The sequence below is a fragment of the Neofelis nebulosa genome, chromosome 7, assembly GCF_028018385.1.
Source record: "Neofelis nebulosa isolate mNeoNeb1 chromosome 7, mNeoNeb1.pri, whole genome shotgun sequence".
Classification (NCBI taxonomy): Eukaryota; Metazoa; Chordata; class Mammalia; order Carnivora; family Felidae; genus Neofelis; species Neofelis nebulosa.
This window is the reverse complement of record NC_080788.1, coordinates 126,286,126-126,305,428: the sequence shown is the minus strand read 5'-3', so window position 1 is coordinate 126,305,428 and position 19,303 is coordinate 126,286,126. Positions and strand designations below refer to the sequence as shown.

At 35.4% G+C, this 19,303-nt stretch overlaps 1 protein-coding gene across 7 annotated transcripts in view; it reads left to right on the top strand.

The window, feature by feature from the left end:
- Positions 1–19,303, top strand: part of CEP128 (centrosomal protein 128) — a 385,845-nt gene that overhangs the window by 79,199 nt on the left and 287,343 nt on the right. For all 7 annotated transcript variants that reach the window (XR_009264662.1, XM_058739903.1, XM_058739906.1 and 4 more), the window contains 3 exons: positions 2,482–2,556; positions 4,453–4,585; positions 11,537–11,688. Coding sequence is in view for 6 of the 7 variants with exons in the window: in XM_058739903.1 (XP_058595886.1) it covers positions 2,482–2,556; positions 4,453–4,585; positions 11,537–11,688 (360 nt within the window). In the remaining variant the exon portion in view is untranslated. The remainder of the gene's footprint in view (positions 1–2,481; positions 2,557–4,452; positions 4,586–11,536; positions 11,689–19,303) is intronic.

Below are 19,303 nucleotides of genomic sequence, written 5' to 3'. Positions count from 1 at the left end.
AGACACAGTGAAGCCTTTATGTTCTGATATGGAATCACTTGGGTTGATGGCTCTGCCATTCTCTGTTGCTTGGTCTGGGAAACGTGTACAGGTCATTTGCTACCTTTTCACCTGGCCACTTCCTTTCTAGAGGCGAGTCGAACTTGGAACATGCAAGGAGCTTGACTTTGCTGAAGGGTTAGGAAAAAGACTTGTTGTTTAAAGGATGGGTATTGTGAATATATTCATTTTCATCATAGAAGATAGGCGTAGGCGCAACCTACAGGAAGAATCCTCTATTCTCATTAGATATTAAGGACTTTTGACATGTATTCATGTCTGCAAACCTATAGAGCCTAGGGCATTAGAATTAGAAAGGAATTTAGAAGATAGATAACTCTCCTCAGTTTGCAAATGAATAGATTCAAGGGTGAGCCCGATGATAAAATGAAAATTTGCCCCCGCTGTAATATTCTTACTCCATATCACTTTAAAAATCTACCATTGCTTCTTGATTTTTATTCACCAACCTAGTCAAGTTAAATGATGCATCCATGCTGCCTTTCTGGTAAGCGAGTTAGGTCAGGTCATCATGCTTGCCCTTTGGGGGTCGAGGCTGCCAGAATTATCCAGTGGTCGTGACCAGTATGGGCCATGGTAGATTCTGAAGCCATTTTGACTGAAGTGTGATTCCTTCCCTCTTTATTTCTTCAAAAAAAGAAGACAAGTCACATAATATTTTGTGTGGATTCTGTGATTGTATACATACCTTATTATTTTTTTTTTTAGAATATGGTATTTTATTGGCCACATGTATAATTTTTTTTTAAAACTTGTATAACCAGATTTAAAAATTATTTTGAAATAGTTACAGATTCATAAGGTGTTGCAAGACAGAATGTGCAGAGAGGTAATATGTGCCCTTCACCCAGTTTCCCTCAGTGGTAACATTTTGCATAGTTGTCATTCCATATCAAAACCAAGAAACTGATTTGGTACAGTTCACAGAATTTATGCAGATTTCGCCAGCTTTATGTGCGTTCATTTGTGTGTGTAGTTCTGTGCAGTTGTATCTCATGTATAGATTCATGTTGCTGTCACCACAGCAAAGATACAGAAACACAATGCCCCATTATGCTACTCCTTGATAACCATACCTACCACCTGGACCATATTTGAAGGACTAATATATAGAAAGTAGTTTGGTCAAGTGAAATAATAATTTAGGATAACTATCACAAATCTAAGCACTTAATAACACCTTAATGTAAGTTTGTGGTTTCATAGAACAGCCTTACTGTTACAAAATGCAAACATGTCTAACATATGTATTCTCTGGAATTTTAACAAACATGTGTCCCATCTGTAGGTGTGAAAAAGTAATTTTACTCTTCTCGGTTCTTTGGCTAATTTAATAATTAAGTTGACATAAGACAGGTTAACAGGAGAAAAACAAATTTGATTTTGTATGTATAGAAGCTGCATAAAAATAAGAGCCTCAAAGACAGGGAGTTGAGGCTTACATGCCATGCTGAGCTAAGGAAAAGGGGATAGAGGTCTGGGGCTTCAAAGGAGAGGAAAACAATTCATAGGAAGATGAGAAGAGCAAATGTTTGGTAAACAAACGTTTGCCTTGTCTTACAGAGAAGTCTTTCAGGTATAAAAAGTTATCTCTGGGAATAGCTCTCTTCCTGGTACAGACTCCCTCTCTAAATTCTTTAATGCAATTAAGGGAGAGGTAAAAGCTTTTCTAGAGTCTGTTGGGTCTTGATTGCCTTCAGCCCCAAAAATCCGTATGCCAAAGAGGCCTAATTTGGGTTGGCACATTCCTCTTCCCTTCACATCCTTTTAGATTTTTCAGCTTGTAGGAAGCTAGGCACATTCAGACTTTGTAGGTATTTGCACACTTTCTGTGAATATTTATCTTATGACTATATTAAGGAAATTTTAAGTATCTTATTCTGAGATTAAATATTTTTAAGTTTTAGGAATGTTACAAATATTGGAAATATTAGGAACGTTAGAATATTATGAATACACAAAATCACCATTTAGATGAAATATACTTTTAGTCATTGGGTCCTCGAGGTTTTTATTCTAATTCAGTTCATATGACATTACATGTACTAAAGAAAAAAAAGTGTTTTGGAATTTAGATTACAGTGATTTAGAACTGGAAAGAATCTCAGAGATTGTCTAATACAAAGTCCTTATTTTAGAGATGACAGAAAGGAGACCTAAGGAAAAGAGGGTCATAGTTAATATGGAACTGACTTAGAACTCAGACCCCCTGAGGTCTGGTCTGGTTCACTTTGTTGTTATGCAAATAACATTATTTTCTTGGAAGCATCAATATGTTTTGATAGCAAGATGTTTTCTCCTGTTAGCTGTAAATATTTTCTGAAAACGTTTCCATTTTTCTACTCTTAAACTATACCTATAATAATTTAGTTATTTTCTGCCCCACTGGACATTTTTCTTTATCCTCTGTTGAAACTCTAGCTTGAACAAGAATTGGAGCTATCTCGAAGGTTATTGAATCAGTCGGAAGGCAGCAGAGAAACACTTCTGCATCAGGTAAATCTATGCAAGCTATGATAATCTGCTTTTAAATTAAATCAGGACTGGGGTCCCTTGGTGGTTCAGTCGTTTACGCATCTGACTCTTGATTTCAGCTCAGGTCATGCTCTCGCTGTTTGTGATGTCGAGCCCCGTTTTCGTCTCTGCGCTGACAGCAAGGAGCCTGCTCAGATTCTCTCTCTCCTCCTCGCTGCCCCTTTTTCACTCATGCATGCGTGCTTACTCTCTCAAGATAAATAAACATTTAAATAAACTTTAAAGAATAAAGATAAAAATTAAATTAGGATTGAGTCGCCTTTTCTATTCAATGTCTCTGTGAAAGGTAGAAGATCCCACCTAGGTCTAGAAGTTTTTTTTTCCGCCCCCTAAGGAATGTATATTAAAACGCATAAGCAAAAGAAGAAATCCTTTCAGGAAGAGTCAGAGAAACCTAGTACAAAGCACTGGCCCAAGTTCCCACTGTGATAGCGAGTGCTGCTCCAATTTAGGATTTACCTCTCCTAGCATAACCAGTGTAAAAATGAGACTGGATGCATGAGATAAAAATTTCCCAGGAGTTTAATTTTATTCAAGGAGGCATTGGGAGAGTGAAGGAAGAAGTAAAATACATTAAACAGACCTTTGCATATTCAAGTTACTTTGCATTATTGTCTTATATTTATGGTTTTCAAAATGCTGCCTGCTCCTTTTAACCAAAGATAAAGCTTAATTTTAAAGCATAGCATTTTGTAGCCCATAAGCCTGTAATGAGAGTTTGGTTCTTCTGCTATTTAAAGTTCAATAACTTGAAGTAGTCATCTTACATTGGATAAGGGCATGTGTGTTTCTAATCGCCTGTCAGTGTTTGGTAGAAACTGCAGTTGTACCTTTTTCTGTTTTGAGGTGTGGCTTGCATAACTCACTACATAGTATGCTAAGTAGGCAGAAATGTCAGGCATCTTCGATGCTCAGAAGAAGTATTACATTTTGACAATTAATGCTAAAAATATATCATAACATCTAATTTACAAAACCTTTAAAAATGTTCACTGACTTTGTTCTGCAGCCAGTGTTACAGTGGAATTAATATTGGCAGAGTTCAGGTTTTCTTTTTTTCTAGTTTATATTTGTAGTCATTTACACTCTGATATTTATTTATTTATTTATTTATTTATTTATTTATTTTTTTGGTACTCTGACTTGTGATTTCTGATCTCATCTTTTGAAGTAAGAGATTACCATATTCAGGTTGTCATTGACTTAAACTGAGTCTTTTGATACTCCTAATTTGCTTAATGGTCACTGGAGACATACCTGCTATGCGTTAGGCAATTTGCTAGTCTTTAGAAATACAGATGAATAACATAGTTCCTGACCTCAATGAGTTTATAGTTTATTCAACAGCATTTATTTCTCACTTATTTTGAACAGTACTTTGATATTATAATATGCTAAATTGTGATCTTTTCACTTGAGTTTACCAGTCAATAGGTCATATTCACATGAAAGAGAAGGAGTAAAAAATATAAAAATGATTATGTAGGTGGTTTCGGTTAATAGTGGTGGAGTGCACTGAGTTCACAATAAGGGATTTATTTATTTTTTTAATTTTGTGTGTGTGTGTGTGTGTGTGTGTGTGTGTCAAATTCTTTGTCCCGATAGACACACAGAAGGGGAAAAAGACATTCATTCTCTGTGGAAGTAATGGGAGAAATAAAGAAAAGGAGCGAGAGACTGTTCCACTGTGCTTGGCATAACAAGGAGGTTAACTGGGCTTCAGTTTGTGCTGACAGAAGCCCATGAGAAGTAATTTTTTTCCCTAGAAAAAATAATATACAATAATTTGTGAGTTCATTTATTCTTTTCCTGCACTGAAAACTGATACAAGTTTCATTTTTGACTATACGTGTTTAGGTAGAAGAGCTCCGTACACAACTTGTGAAAGCAGAAGGTGATCGAAAGGGTTTACTGCATCAAGTGTCTCAGATTTCCAAGCAACAATCAAACCATCAAGATGAACAAGGAGATGACTGGAGGTTTAGGAGAGGTACAATTGTGATTTGCAAATGTGTGGGTTGTTTTTGATCTTCCTTAAATACTTACCACTTTCAGAATTGCATTTCTTACATTGCGCTCTTGTCATCTTATTTCTTGACCTACAGGTTTTCAATAAGCTAATCATGATTTAGCATCTAGTTTTTAAAAGCAGACTGTGTTTTTAGTTTTATGTTTATAGCAATATTAAGCAGAAGATACAGAGATTTTCCCTGTGCCCCCAGCTGCCACACATGCATAGCCTCCCTGCCCTCCCCACCCCGTATCAACTTCCCCCCCCCACAATGGAAGTATGTTTGTTATAACTGATACCCCTGCCTTGACACATAATTATCACTTGAAGTCTATAGTTTGCATTAGGATTCACTCTTGGTGTTGTGTATTCTATGAGATTGGACAAAAGTATAAATGACATTTAGGTGCCATTACTATATCCTAGAGTAATGTCACTGTCTTCAAAATCCTTTGTGCTCCACCTATTCATCCCCTTCTCTCCCCAGCACTGGCAACCACAGATCTTTTGACTGTCCCTATAGTTTTGCCTTTTCCAGAATCTGATATAGTTGAATCATACAGCCTTTCAGATTGGCTTCTTTCATTTAGTAATATACCCCAAATTTTCCTCCATGTCTTTTCTTGGCTTGGTAGCACTCTCTCTCACCTTTTGTTTTTGTTTTTGTTTTTCTTTTTTTTTAAAGCATTGTCTGAATGTACCACAGTTTGTTTATCTGTTCACCTACTGAAGGCCATTGGTTGCTTCCAAGTTTTGGCAATTATGAATAAAGCCACTGTAAACCAAACATCTCTATATAGATTTTTGTATAGACATAGTTTTCATCTACTTTGGGTAAATACCAAAGAATATAATTGCTGGATTGTATGGTAAGAATGTATTTAGTTTTTTTAGAAATCATCTCAGCTGTGTTCCAAAGTGGCCTTATCATTTCTTCATTTCCACTGGTAATGAATGAGAGTTCCTGTTCTTCCACATTCTTGTCAGTATTTGCAGTTGTCCGTGTTCTGGATTTTGGCTCTTCTCATAGGTTTGTAATGGTAGCTTGTTTTAATTGTATTTTCCTGATAACATATGATGTGAAGCATCTTTTGTTACTCATATTTTCCACCTCTATATCTTCCTTGATGAGATTTTTGTTAAGGTCTTTGGCCCAGTTTTTAGGTGGTTGTTTGGCTTCTTGTTGAATTTTAAGAGCCCTCTCTCTTGATTATTTTTATATAACAGTCCTTTACCACCGTGTCTTTGTGAATAATTTCTCAGTTTTTTCATTCTTTTGACAGTGTCTTTTGCAGAACTGAAATTTTTAATTTTAATGTAGCCCAGCTTATTAATTATTTCTTTCATGGAGGATGACTCTGCTCTTGTCTCTGAAAAGTCCTCGTCAAACTCAAGGTCATCCATAATGTCTCCTATCTTCTAACCGTTTTATAATTTTGTGTTTTATGTTTGTTTGGATCTGTGATCAGTTTTGAATTCCTATAAAAGGTGTAAAGTCTGTGTCTAGGTCCTTTTTTTTTGCTTGTGGATGTCCATTTGTTCCAGCACTTTCTGTTGAAAACAACCTTGTCTGCATTGTATTGACTTTACTTCTTTGTCAAAGATCAGTTGACTGTTTTCATGTGGGTCTGCTTCTGGGCTCTGTATTCTGTCCCATTGATCTATTTTTTTTTGCTACTGCTACAGTGTCTTGATTATTGTAGCTTTATAGTGAATCTCGAAGTTACATAGTGTTAGTCTTCCAACTTTGTTCTTCTTCAATATTGTATTGGCTGCTCTGGATCTTTTGCCTCTCCATATATCTTTAGGATTAGTTTGTTGGTATTTACAAAATAACTTGATGATATTAATTTGGATTATGTTGAATCTATATATTATGCTGGGAAGAACTGCTATTTGGCAATATTGAGTCTTCCTATCCATGAATATGAAATACCTCTCCATATATTTCATTCAACAATGATTTCTTTCATCAGAATTTTTTAGTTTTCCTCATACAGATTTTGTTAGATTTATATTTAAGTGTTTCGTTTTTTTTTTTTTTTTTTTTGGATGTGAATGTAAATGGTATTATGTTTTTAATTTTAAATTTCCCTTGTTTGTTGCTGATATTAGCATCCAATTTTTTTTTTAATTTTTTTTTTTTTTAACATTTATTTATTTTTGAGACAGAGAGAGACAGAGCATGAACGGGGGAGGGGCAGAGAGAGAGGGAGACACAGAATCGGAAGCAGGCTCCAGGCTCTGAGCCATCAGCCCAGAGCCTGACGCGGGGCTCGAACTCACGGACCGCGAGATCGTGACCTGAGCCGAAGTCGGACGCTCAACCGACTGAGCCACCCAGGCGCCCCAATATTAGCATCCAATTTAATGTCTCCTCTGCTTTATTTTTAAACCCATTTCAGACTTGCTTATCATGGGGCTTTCAGCCAGAAAGAACCAGCAAAGCTGGTAGCGGAGTTTCTTCCAAGCTTCTTATTTCCATGCCTGTGTGTGTGCGTGTGTGTGTGTGTGTGTGTACACTTGTCCTTGTACTTATAGTGGAAATACCCCTATGTTTTCACTTTCTTTTATTCCAATTTTAAATATTTACAATTAAAATTAAGATTTTGTCTTTTTTTGTTACCCAGCTAACAGTGACAAAAATTAATCGTCTGGTAGAAGTGGTCATGAACCATACGACTGGCTTTTTCTTATGTAGATTAGGAATACTTTGTGCTTGAGAAACGTTAGAATACCTTTTTAGTGGTGGTGTTGATTTAGGTTGTGGAGCTTAATGAGTCTGGATGTATTTCTTTTTGGAAGTTCACTTGTAACAGAAATGGTAATACTGAAATTTTATAATGGTTTCTAATAGACTAGTCCAGATTGTTCAGCTGTAAATTATTTCAGTAATGAGGCTTCCTACTCAAATGTCCATATTATTGGAGAAACTCTTGTAAGCATTTGGTGTACTATCAAATTCAGGGAAGATAAATATTTGCCCAGATTCCCCACACATAACTCAGTATGTTGCCTAAGTAAGAATTTCCACATTGCCAGAAAATCTTCACTAGATGGCAAATTCTGACATACCTATCCTAACATAATTGCATGCCATTAAGTTCCCTTAAGTTTCATGTGATGTTATAATTGAAATATATTTTGACATCAAATATTTTAAAATTTATTTTTAAAAGTAAACTCCTAAGGTTTTCGATTATTCATCACATTTTCATAAGGATGTACACAGGAACTCTTATTTTGTTTGGAAAAAGACTCTGTGGAACATGTTATATGTTTCCTTGCCTTACAAAAATATAGTTATTTTTGGTATAAGTCTTTGAGGACTAAAAGAATGTCCCATTTTCTTAACTGTTTATCAGGTTTTAAAAAAATCTGTAAGTTCTCTCATCAGTATAATAGACTTCTTCACCTTCTCTTAACAGTTCTAGAGTTTTCATCTTTATAGAATTCTTGTATTACTTTTAAAAATTCTGCATAAGAAATCACTCATTGTCTTTTATCCAGATAGCCAAGTCTAAAATACAAAGAACATCCAAATTATTCCTTCTCTTCTCCATCTTCTTTGTCCCTATTTATAGATCCTGATATTTCTTGAATTTGGCCCATCTTGTTCTTTATTCCCACTACCCCAGTTTTGGCATGCTTCGTCTCATTTGTATTACCCTCTTAATAACTTGTTCTAGTTCTCTGTAACCTGTCTTCTATACTTCTGCTACTAAAGGGATGCTTTCTAGGCCACAAACCACTCATGTTACTCTTGCTTAAAACCTCTTGTCCTAAGTTATTGACCTTTTACTGCGTACAAGGCACTTTGCTACCCATTGTACATTGTCTCCTCTATGAGAAGGGTACTAGTCTTTTTTCCATTTTAATGATTAAAAAAAAAAAATGAAGAAGAAAGAGATTGAGTACCTTGCCTAAGGTCTTATTGGTGGGAAGTAACAGACCCAAATCTTTTTCTCCCCAAACTTGAGTTTGTAAAACTGCTCTCCTGTAGTGACCCATTATGTCTGTAGCAAGTGTTTTGAAAGTGTAGCATATGAGACAGTCTTCTGGGTTTGGGAGGAGAGTGTTTATAGCACTATTTATATTTTACACCTTATGTTTTAAGTATTTTAATTTTGCTAAATGTTTCATTATGTATGTATGTGTGCCTAGCTATACCTATCCATACCAATTTATATGTGTCTAGATTATGAAATTTATCAAATTATTAGGTCTCACATTAAACATATATGTTTCATGAAATATGTATTATGGTAGTGCCTGGGTGGCTCTGTTGGATGAGCATCTGACTCTTGATTTTGACACAGATCATGGTCTCACAGTTCATGAGGTTGAGCCCCACATTGGACCCATGCAGTGCAGAGACTTCTTGGGATTCTCTCTCTCTGCACCTTTCCTGCTTGCTGTGCACTTGCTCTCTCAAAATAATAAATAACCTAAAAAAATATAAAATATATATTATGTATATGTATTTACACGTGTATTCATATATATTAATATCTCTATATTTTATATACTATATATTCCTGTTACTTTATCTATATACACTAACATATATCCTGAAATGCATGTCTATATATAGATAGACACTCTGGAGATATGTGTTATATATACACACGTATGCATATATACATATCTAAACATAAAATTTAAAATATATATTTATAAAATAAAGACATTTACACATAAACAAATATTGCATATTTTCACATTGGAAACCGAGCAGGGGTGGGCAAAGTATGGCCCAAGGGGCAAATCCAGACTTTTGTAAATAAACTTCCTTGGAATATAGCTATTCCCATTCATTTATTCACTGTCTAGGTTACTTTTGCAATACAATGGCAGAGTTGAGTAGTTGTAACAGAGATCATAAGGCTAAAATATTTACTATTTGACTCTGTACAGAAAATGTTTGTGAACTCCTGGTCTATGGGATAATTTCTAAGCTCCCTAGCAATGTATAAACACCCTGCTGACTCTCCCCCTTCCCTTGCTCATAGGTGGTAGCTATGTGGAAGTACTGTTTGCAGCTACCTCAATATTAAATCCATTATCGTACCTCTGTGCTTTATGGTGCTTCCTTTCCCTGAATTATCACCCTAGCTCCTTTGCTTGGTGAAATTCTGTATTCATTCTTTAAATCCAACTTAGTTTCCAATTCTTCCTACTCCAGTTTTTCAACAAGATAGAGTTAATCACTTTATGTAAAACCTTGGTTTGTGAGCATAATTCATTCCAGAAACATGCTTGTAATTCAAAGCACTTGTATATCAATGCGAATTTCCCCATAAGGAATATTGGAAACTCAGATAATTTGTTCCACAACCCAAAAATATTCATATAATAATGATTACAATACTGTAATATAATACAAAATAACACAGAAAATACAGAATATAAAGAAAAATAACTTAACCTGCATTTACCTTTGAAAACCTTCGGGGCTGGTTTGTGAGGGAGACCAGAGAGGAGGGTTACTGTGTAGGACAGCTTTCCCTATCACTAATGGAATCACTGCTATCTATTGGCTCAATGGAATCTTTTTCTTTTTGTGCACTTTTAACAAGGAACCTATCCAATGACCTAGAATGAAGCAAACCGTTCTTAAGCTTACTCTTGTGTGGAAAAGCAAAGGACTGTCCATAGGGACTTTGAAATGACAAAAAACTAGTGCCAGTTGTGGGCACCTTCCAATGTTCTGAAAAATCACTCATTTCTCCCAAACACTGTGGTCTGATACTGAGCATCCAAGCATGGGAGAAGATCACCCACAATTCTGCAGTGAGCAAGTGAGCGAGCCAGCGAGCGAGAGAGAACCATTGACTCCATTGTGATCATGTGATGTTTGACATCACGTACTATTAGTATTTTTTATCGAGATAAAATTTATTAGAAATGTTTGCTCATCTTGCAGAACACTCTCAGAACAAGTTACTTACATTCCAGGGTTTTACTGTATTTATTTCTGTGTGATAACTGTATCTGTAAAATCTGTATAGTATCTGTTATTACTTTTATGCTATTAAAAATTCCTATATATTTTCCATTCATGTATCCACATCCATCCAAGATGTGAAATTTTGAACAGTGTGATTGATATCTCTCAGTTCAGATGTGTCTTGTGAATGATGTATAAATTGAATTTGCTAATGTTTCCTTCCCTTTTCCTTTCCCAGTAAGGAAACTACTGGAAAAACAGTAGTTTTAAATTGGTAGTAGATGTTCTAATTTTTGGTATCTTAGACTCCAGGAAGTACTTTATTTATATGTTTTATTTCTATTCGTGGAGTGTAAGTTCATTGTCAAAGGGTTTTTATGGTATTTATCTTTGAAGAAGATGGTACGACAGTGTCTTGTGTGTCCTGGACCAAGTGTGCTGAATTAAATGCTAAGTCTGTGTATATTGTTCAGTGATGATAATTTCAGGTAGTAGTCTCCAGAATTAGTAAATTAGTTAGTGGTCCTACACAATCAGAGATTTAACAGTATCATTTGTTTATTTTGCAAGAAATCATCATTTTGTGTGTCAACTTCAGTAACCTTCAGCTGATGTAGAACTTAGCTGAAAACTCTTTCAGTATTTCTGTATTATAGTTTAGAGGTAGGGATGTAAAGAAAGTTAAAGAAAACAATATATAGGATTTTCCTGAACTCAGTTCTACTAGAAACCTGATACCAACTCAAGTCTTAGTATCACAATGAAATAATACTGGATAACACATCAACGTATACATTTTAGAAAACTGAGTGAGACTTGAAACAATAGACTCGCAAATTCTGAACAGTCTGTAGAGTGACAGTGTTAATAAGTGGATTGTGTTAGCTGGAATTTTCAAACGTCAAGGCTTTGTACCATTTGAAAGTACATTCTCCTGTGAATGAAGAACAATCATCAAGCTTTACATTTTCTCTTTTAAGGGGTTGAGCGGGAAAAAGAGAATCTGGAGAAGCAGATGTCAGATTTGAGGGTGCAGCTGAACTTCAGTGCAATGGCATCTGAGTTAGAGGAAGCAAAGCGGTGCATGGAACGAAAAGACCAGGAGAAGGCACATTTTGCAGCGCAAGTAGAGGTGACTTTGCTATTTTCAAGCTGTATTTGAAGGACATTAGTTTCGTTTCATAGAATTGCTTAATGAAGTTTTAATGTAAAGTTTGTGATATTTTATGAACTGGTTTGGGTAAACATAACATAAAGTTATATAGATGACTACTTTATATATAGAAATGTCTGTAGATTCATTTCTCTTTCATTTGGACCTTAAAGCCAGGAACCTATTAAACTTGGCAGTATTTTTGTTCTAGTAGCAAATTGAGCCCTTCCTTCAGACAGAAAGTACCTTTATTTGAAGGAATGGTGAATTATCATTTATTTTGGGGGTGAAACTGGAAGACGGCACAGCAAAGAGGGTATTATTGCTATTTCTTCTTTGGAACCATGAATGTTTTTAAATCTCTGCCTACTGTGGAAGAGGTGGAATTATACTGCCTTCATTAATTTAGGGTGTGTGGTAATCATGAATGAGGTGTAAGTAGGTAGCTACCTTTCCCCATTTGCCTTTTTTTTTTAATGTGTATTTATTTTAGAGAGAGAGAGAGAGAGAGAGCGAGCGAGCGCACGGGCAAGTTGGGGAGGGGCAGAGAGAGAGGGAGATGTAGATTCTCAGGCTCCAGGCTCTGAGCTGTCAGCACAGAGCCTGACACGGGGCTCAAACTCAGGAACAGAGAGCTCATGACCTGAGCCAAAGTCAGACGCTCAACAGACTGAGTCACCCAAGTGCCTCCCCCCCGTGGCCTTTTATCTAGCGTAGACAGGGTAATTATCTGAAAATATTAAAAATCAAAAGAAAGAACTTCATAAAAAGGAAATGTCTTAATTCCAATTATAATTACACAAATTAGATCAGACATGGATGACACATTTAGAAATAAATATGTATCAGCCCTCCCTTTATATCTGTTTTTTCTTAGTGGAGTTGTGTTCCAATTATAATAAGGTGCCATATTTGAAGAATTTTCTAAACTATAATGAAAGGTAGAAAATTGGTGTTAAAGATATCAAACTTTATATAACCCAAAGGAAATAGTTAATGTTATGCTAGTCTGAGTTTCTTTTTCATCTTGGAAAGACGCATTTTCTTCATTTTCATCAATGGAAAAATGTATTTTAGATTTGCTTCAAGATTCAGATTGTAAAGCTGATGGAATACATACTTTTTACAAAGCCCTTTACATGTATAATAAATACTTATCAGAGACATTATCAGAGCAATTGTAATTTAGGACTTCAAAAGTTTGCTTCACAGGTATTGTTTTAACCCTTGATCCTGTTGGCAAAAGTGCTAAAATATTATTTTGCCAAAGTTAAGTATTAAAAAAAAAAAACCCTATACTAGTAAATATCAAAGGTAGAAAAATTCCTTGGCTAACCTGTTTATAACCACATATTGGTCTGTCCTTCTTCCCTTCCTTCCTTTTCATTGTTTGATTTCATTTACCATTTGCAGAATCAGTTGAAAAAAAATCTCACATAAGCATTTAAAAAATTACTTATAATAACCTAATAATGCCCTTATTCAAAGAGCCTGGCTTTCCCCTTGCCCTAACAATAGATCTTTTACATTTTCACCTGGATTAGGGAAAGGCTTGGAGTTCTCTTGGATTAGTTTGGGTTAATTATACAGGTTTGGATGTGAAAGACAATTGGACAGAGAGGTTGAGCATTTACTCACATATTAAACACTTAATGACTGTCTGTTACATGTCAGGCACTATTCTAGGTGGTGGTGACATGGCAATGAACAAAAGTCAGGCAGATTTCCCTGTCTCTATGCAGGTGACATTCTAAAATTGATGAAAAAAGTTCTTTGGGTTTGTCTCAAGTCTAATTCAAATTTAATTCGGAGGATGAAAATGTTTTTTTCCCTGTTACCATTAAAACGGTATTACAGAAAGATACTGTTTTTTCTGGAAGAAATTCCCATTAACCAGTTTTTATTTTCCTGACATTATTTTTAACAATAAAATAATTAAATTTATAACCATTGTTTTAGATTAAAAACTTTTTTTTTAATGTTTATTTTTGAGAGAGAGAGAGAGAAAGAGAACACCACGTGAACAGGGGAGGAGCAGGGAGAGAGGGAGACATGGAATCCGAGGCTCCAGGCTCTGAGCTGTTGGCACAGAGCCCAACATGGGGCTCAAACTCCTGAACCACGAGATCTTGACCTGAGCTGACGTCGGATGCTTGACCGACTGAGCCACCTAGGCGCCCCCCACCGTTTTAGATTTTATGACATTTCTGATTATGGCTTATTTTTCATACCTTGTGAAGGCCCTTTGAATGTCTTTATTCCCAAGCTATTCTCAGAATGACATTTAGTGTAGACTTTTGAAGGTATTGGTCATGGATCACTCAATGTAACTTCTAACAGTCATTTTATTGAAATTTAACTGAAAGATACTTAGTCTCTATTTTTCAGATATGTTTGATAGCATTTATTTTTCAAAAATATTTGGTGTTGCCTTATACATTCTGTAAAGAATGGCTATTAATCCTCTTTAGTTCCTTTTTAGAAAGCAAATACGAATAAGACAAGATGCTCAGAATGTGACTGTTGGTCAGGCCCCCAAATATTTGCATAATACTCTTTCTTTTGGCTTGTTCAGTCAGTAATCTCTCTCTTTTTAATGTTTATTTGCTTAATTTTGAGAGATAGGGACAGAGAATCCTAAGCAGGTTCCACGCTGTGAGCACAGAGCCCAGCTTAAGGTACTTGATCCTAAGAACCATAAGATCATGACTTGAGCTGAAATCAAGAGTTGGATATTCAACCGACTGAGCCACCCAGGAGCCCCTAATCTCTTTTCCTTCCTGAAGCCTTCTTAGACTCTATCAGCTGCAAGTGATAATCCTTCCTTCTGTACCTCATCCTTTTGCTCACATCACTAATGTTCTTATGGCACCTTTCTCACACTGCCTTAAAGTAGTCTGGGTAGATGTCTTTAAAATTTCAAAATGAGTTGAAATGAAGGAGAAAGGGGACTGCATTAGAAAGTTGCCCTGTCAGTAGGACAAATCTGACCTTGATGTCCTTACCTTGGTGAACACCTCATGTTTCAAGATCTTGTCCTCACATCTGGAAACTTGAACTTTTTGTGTTCTAGAATTAATGTGACCCAGGAAACTGGTTCATACTAATAATGAAATTTACTAGAGAGCAGTGTATAAAAGAGTGCCAGCTCATTCATGTACCCTCTGGGGGTTTCTTTATGGATGTTTAAACACTGATCTCTTATGCAGGGCACCAGTCTCCCAGTTTTCTTTATCTAGGTTTTAGAAGGTTGAATTAGTGACCAAAAAGTTGCTTGGTGAACACAGTCAGAGAATGATGTCTGAAGAACTGTTTGTTCCTGGCTATTGTAAGGCTCTCTCACCCTCCACCTTTCTTTACCATAGTCCTTGTAACCAGAGACCTGTTTATTTCCTTAGATTCCTATCTTTATTTCTGGAGTATGTTGAACTGCCCTTTTTTTGTGTGTGTGTAACAGTCTTCTCAGCTTCCACTCTGATGCTCAACCTTCTGTTTGCATTTTCTTCTGATATGTTGCGGTACACAGATTTTGCTCTGGGCTGTTTACCAGTATGCATTGATGTTGTAATTCAAACTTGTGGCATTCTGGAAGCCACTTATGAATTAAATACTTATATCTTTTTCAAATCATAAATGAGTATGGGTTAAGAACCAGGTCTTGTCTCTATACTCCTTTGTGCTCCTTGACAGTGTCTTACCCATATTAGTTGCTAAGTTAGTATTTGTTGACCAGAATCGTAAATTATACAATATTTTTGTGGTTATTTTTTAAAGCTAACATTTGTTATCTGGTCATTTTTTAAAAGCACGTTAAGGGTGTCTGGGTGGCTCAGTCGGTTAAGCGTCCGACTTCAACTCAGGTTATGATCTCACAGTCTGTGGGTTCCAGCCTCTCATTGGCCTCTGTGCTGACAGCTCAGCAGAAGCTGGAGCCTGCTTCAGATTTTGTGTCCCCCTCTCTTTCTCTGCCCTTTCCCTGCTCTCTCTCTCTCTGTCAAAAATAAATAAACATTTAAAAAATAAATTAATAAAAGTCTGTTAATTTCTGGAAGAGTTGTCACTATTCCAGAGGACCTTTGCTCTTTCTTACTGATGGCATCAGTTTTTGTTGATCCAGAGTACACATTTTAAGCAGTTGTTTCACACAGGAGAAAAACAGGGAAAACACCTTGTAAAAACCAGAATGAAAGGTGCATTTAGGTTTGCATAATTTACCTTTAAAATTATACCTAAAACCTTAAATCTGTATATGCATAGAAAATACTAAGTACGTTTTTTTCTTCTTCTAAACTTGAGTTGAACCTCATTAACCTTGATAGGCTATTTGTATTCATAAGAATTCCAAGTATCCTTGATCATTGATTCCCCCTGATTTAATCTCAGCCTCTATCTTCCATCAACTTACTTTTCTTGAAAAAAAAAAAAAATTTGACTTTTAAATTCAATGAGGAACTTCAAAGAAAGGGGAAAAAAAAACCCAAGGTGCTGTACATAATTTAGATTAAATGTTGAAAGTGATAATTGAGTGACAACTGACATGATTATTCATTAGCAGAAACTTGGGACTGTAATGCCATAATTTACTTTTAAAAAGAGGATAGTGGAAAACAGGAATGATAATCAATAAAAACTTTTCTTTTTGATGATTAGTACATTAGGAACAGAAGGAAGGTTGTTCCTTTTAACGCACTTTTAATATAAACTCTTGATTCTTGGATTTCTTATACAAAGCTGGCTACTTTACTATGTACTTTGCTATAGTGTTATACAATACTATACAATATTACTTTTAAACCCTTCTTAGAGATCTTAATTGCCCTGTCTGTAATTTCTACTGTTCTTTTTTATCTTAATAATTTATTCCTTATCTAAGTGCTTGTTGTAAAATAAGGTATTATCTGAGTACTAAGTAGTACTTAATGCGTAGATTATAAAGAAAACAAATATTGACAGCAAAGCTTTATAACAAAGGCTAAAATTGTTGAACCTAGTGGAGAGGAGATCTGTCTTTGTTATTAACCAAATTCACTGACAGTGAAACAGATTGCTAAGTCCACAGATGCTCTGTACTCCAAGTTCTTCATAAAGGCAATTACTGGCAGAGATGCCCTACGATAAAAACTCTAAAACTAAATAAACCTTGACACTTTGAGGAAGATTTAGTTTCTCAAATCTTACACCTATATGGGATAATAAAGGAATTCTAGGAGCTGTGAAGAGAGGCAGCTTTTACATTTTCTGTAACTTAGAGTTGCGTGAATATTTCCATAAAGCTAGAAAGTAACAGTGGACCAAATATTTTAAGTTTTCTTTTAAGGTATCACCAGTATTTGCTGTAGTTTATCATTTGAATACGGTCAGTAAAGCAATAATTTGGGAATAAAAGTGTCTTTTCAAAATCTTTATTTTCTAAAGTCATGATATCTGTTTCATGTATTTTATGTATAAAATACATGTAAATTTCATGTATTTTATGTATATATTGACATAAATTTCATGTATTTTATGTATATATTGAATATATATAAATTGAAAAGGCCTCTTTGTATATGTCTGTGGCGTGTGTGTGTGTATGTGTGTGCGCGTGCACGTGCATGGACATAGATGCATGAAGTTGGCGGGGAGAGAGGGAGAAACATTCCTCACAAAATAAGTATTGATAACTTATGTTAGTTATCGATTTGATATTAAAAGCAATTATAAGGATAAAATATACCTTTGGGGATAATTATTGAAGGACTTAACTATGGAAAAATACGTGATATCAAATGAATAAGGTAACATTTTTGCAGAATCTAATTTATAGTTGTTCTTTTCTTGACTACCACAAATGATATTAAAGAGCTATAAAGTAGACTTTATAATAAGCATATTTGACTGTTCATGCATTATCCCTATAGTCTTTACAGTTAATTTTAGAGTGATTTTAATTGATAAGGTATCATTTTAAGTGGAGAGTTAAATTACATTTTAGATGTTTGTTTTCAGGCAGCTTTCTACAAGGAGAAATGAGATTAAGCTCAGCCTCAAACAACAAAAAAGTCCGTGGGCCTGTAATACTCTTGAAAATGTTTGAATGGTATAAATTATCTTTACAAAACAAAGTTTTTAATAAGTAACACATGACTAACATAAAAGTCAGTGTTAGCAACTTTTTTTTTTTTTCCAAATGTATTACACATTTAATTTCTGGTACTTGCAAGAAATATGTGTTGATGTCAGTACTTATTTTGTGGGGGAAACTATCATGATGTTAGACTATGGTTTGCTCTTCCTTAGAGAAGATTAACCAGTTAGGCAAATTTTTGGCAATTGTCATTAAAGAGCAGTTTATGCGTTTGTTAATGGTGGATTACCTTGTAGAACAAACTTCCTAGTGAGAAAAACTGGAAAAGCTGGGTAAGACATGTATTTAAAAAAAATACATATATCTTTGAAGTTGTCAGAGAGTTATCTGGGTGCAAGGACAGGAGGAGTCCTGTGTTCTGCTGAGGAGTAGAGTGCAGAGTGATTAGTCTGACACTGGGTGCCACTCTTCCCCTGAAATGTCACAAACTGAGCAAGGCTTACCAATAGAGCATAGGTTCATGAAAGAAGCAGGGCCCTTGTAAACGTCCCACACTCTCAGTTGGGATACCCAAAGGGCTCCTGGGTGAGCGGAAAATGCACGAACAGTCACAGAAATGTAGCTTTGAATCTGCTGTGACGTTATCTGTCCCTACTCTAGCCATCTAAATAAAAGTAGATCTTTTGTGGGGTGGGGGGAAAGGTATTATCCAGAGCCCTCGTGTTATTTCTGTAATTTGTCTTACAGTGTCTAGCATTTTATCAAAAACTTACCAGTCATATCAAGAAACAAAACGCACATTACTAAAAAGCAAGATATAAGCAGGAAATAGAAATAGGTATATAGGCTGTTCAGATATTGGAATTAACACATCAACTTTAAAACAATGGTTATTAATATGTTAAGAAATTAGATCATAAGATACTTAATTCTAGCAGAGAACAGGACATTATAAAAAGAATAGAAATCTGAGAACCAAAATATATAGTAACTGAAATTAAGAGCTGGATAGGTAGGTAAGGTTTAACAGAAAATTAGACACATTTTTTGTTATTCTTTTGAAGAAATTTATGAGGCTTCCATTCATATGTATGTTTAGGTTATATAATTTGTGGTTTGGTTACTGGCTTTATGATCTGTTTTTCTATCTTCTAATTGGTAAAAAGAAAAACAATTTATTCAGTCTTTCATTCAATTAATTTTTATTAAGGGTCTATTAGGTATTGAGTCTGGTGCTAGAATCAGGGGTTACACACATGAAATCAACATTCATTGCCCTCAATAAAGTCAAAATCACCGAACTTCTATTTAGCACTGAAGTTTCAGTTCACTAGAAAAGCCAGGCCCCCTTCACCCTCGAGAGGAAGAATCATAGTGAGACTTAAAATGAGGAACAGGGATGTGGGGGGTCTGAACCTTAGGAAGTAGGCATGAGGAGCCTCCATCCCTATGGTACCAGGATGGCCTCCCTCCTCCAATGGCAGAACAATAAATGTAAAAGCAAAGAGTCCTTGAAGACAAAAGCAG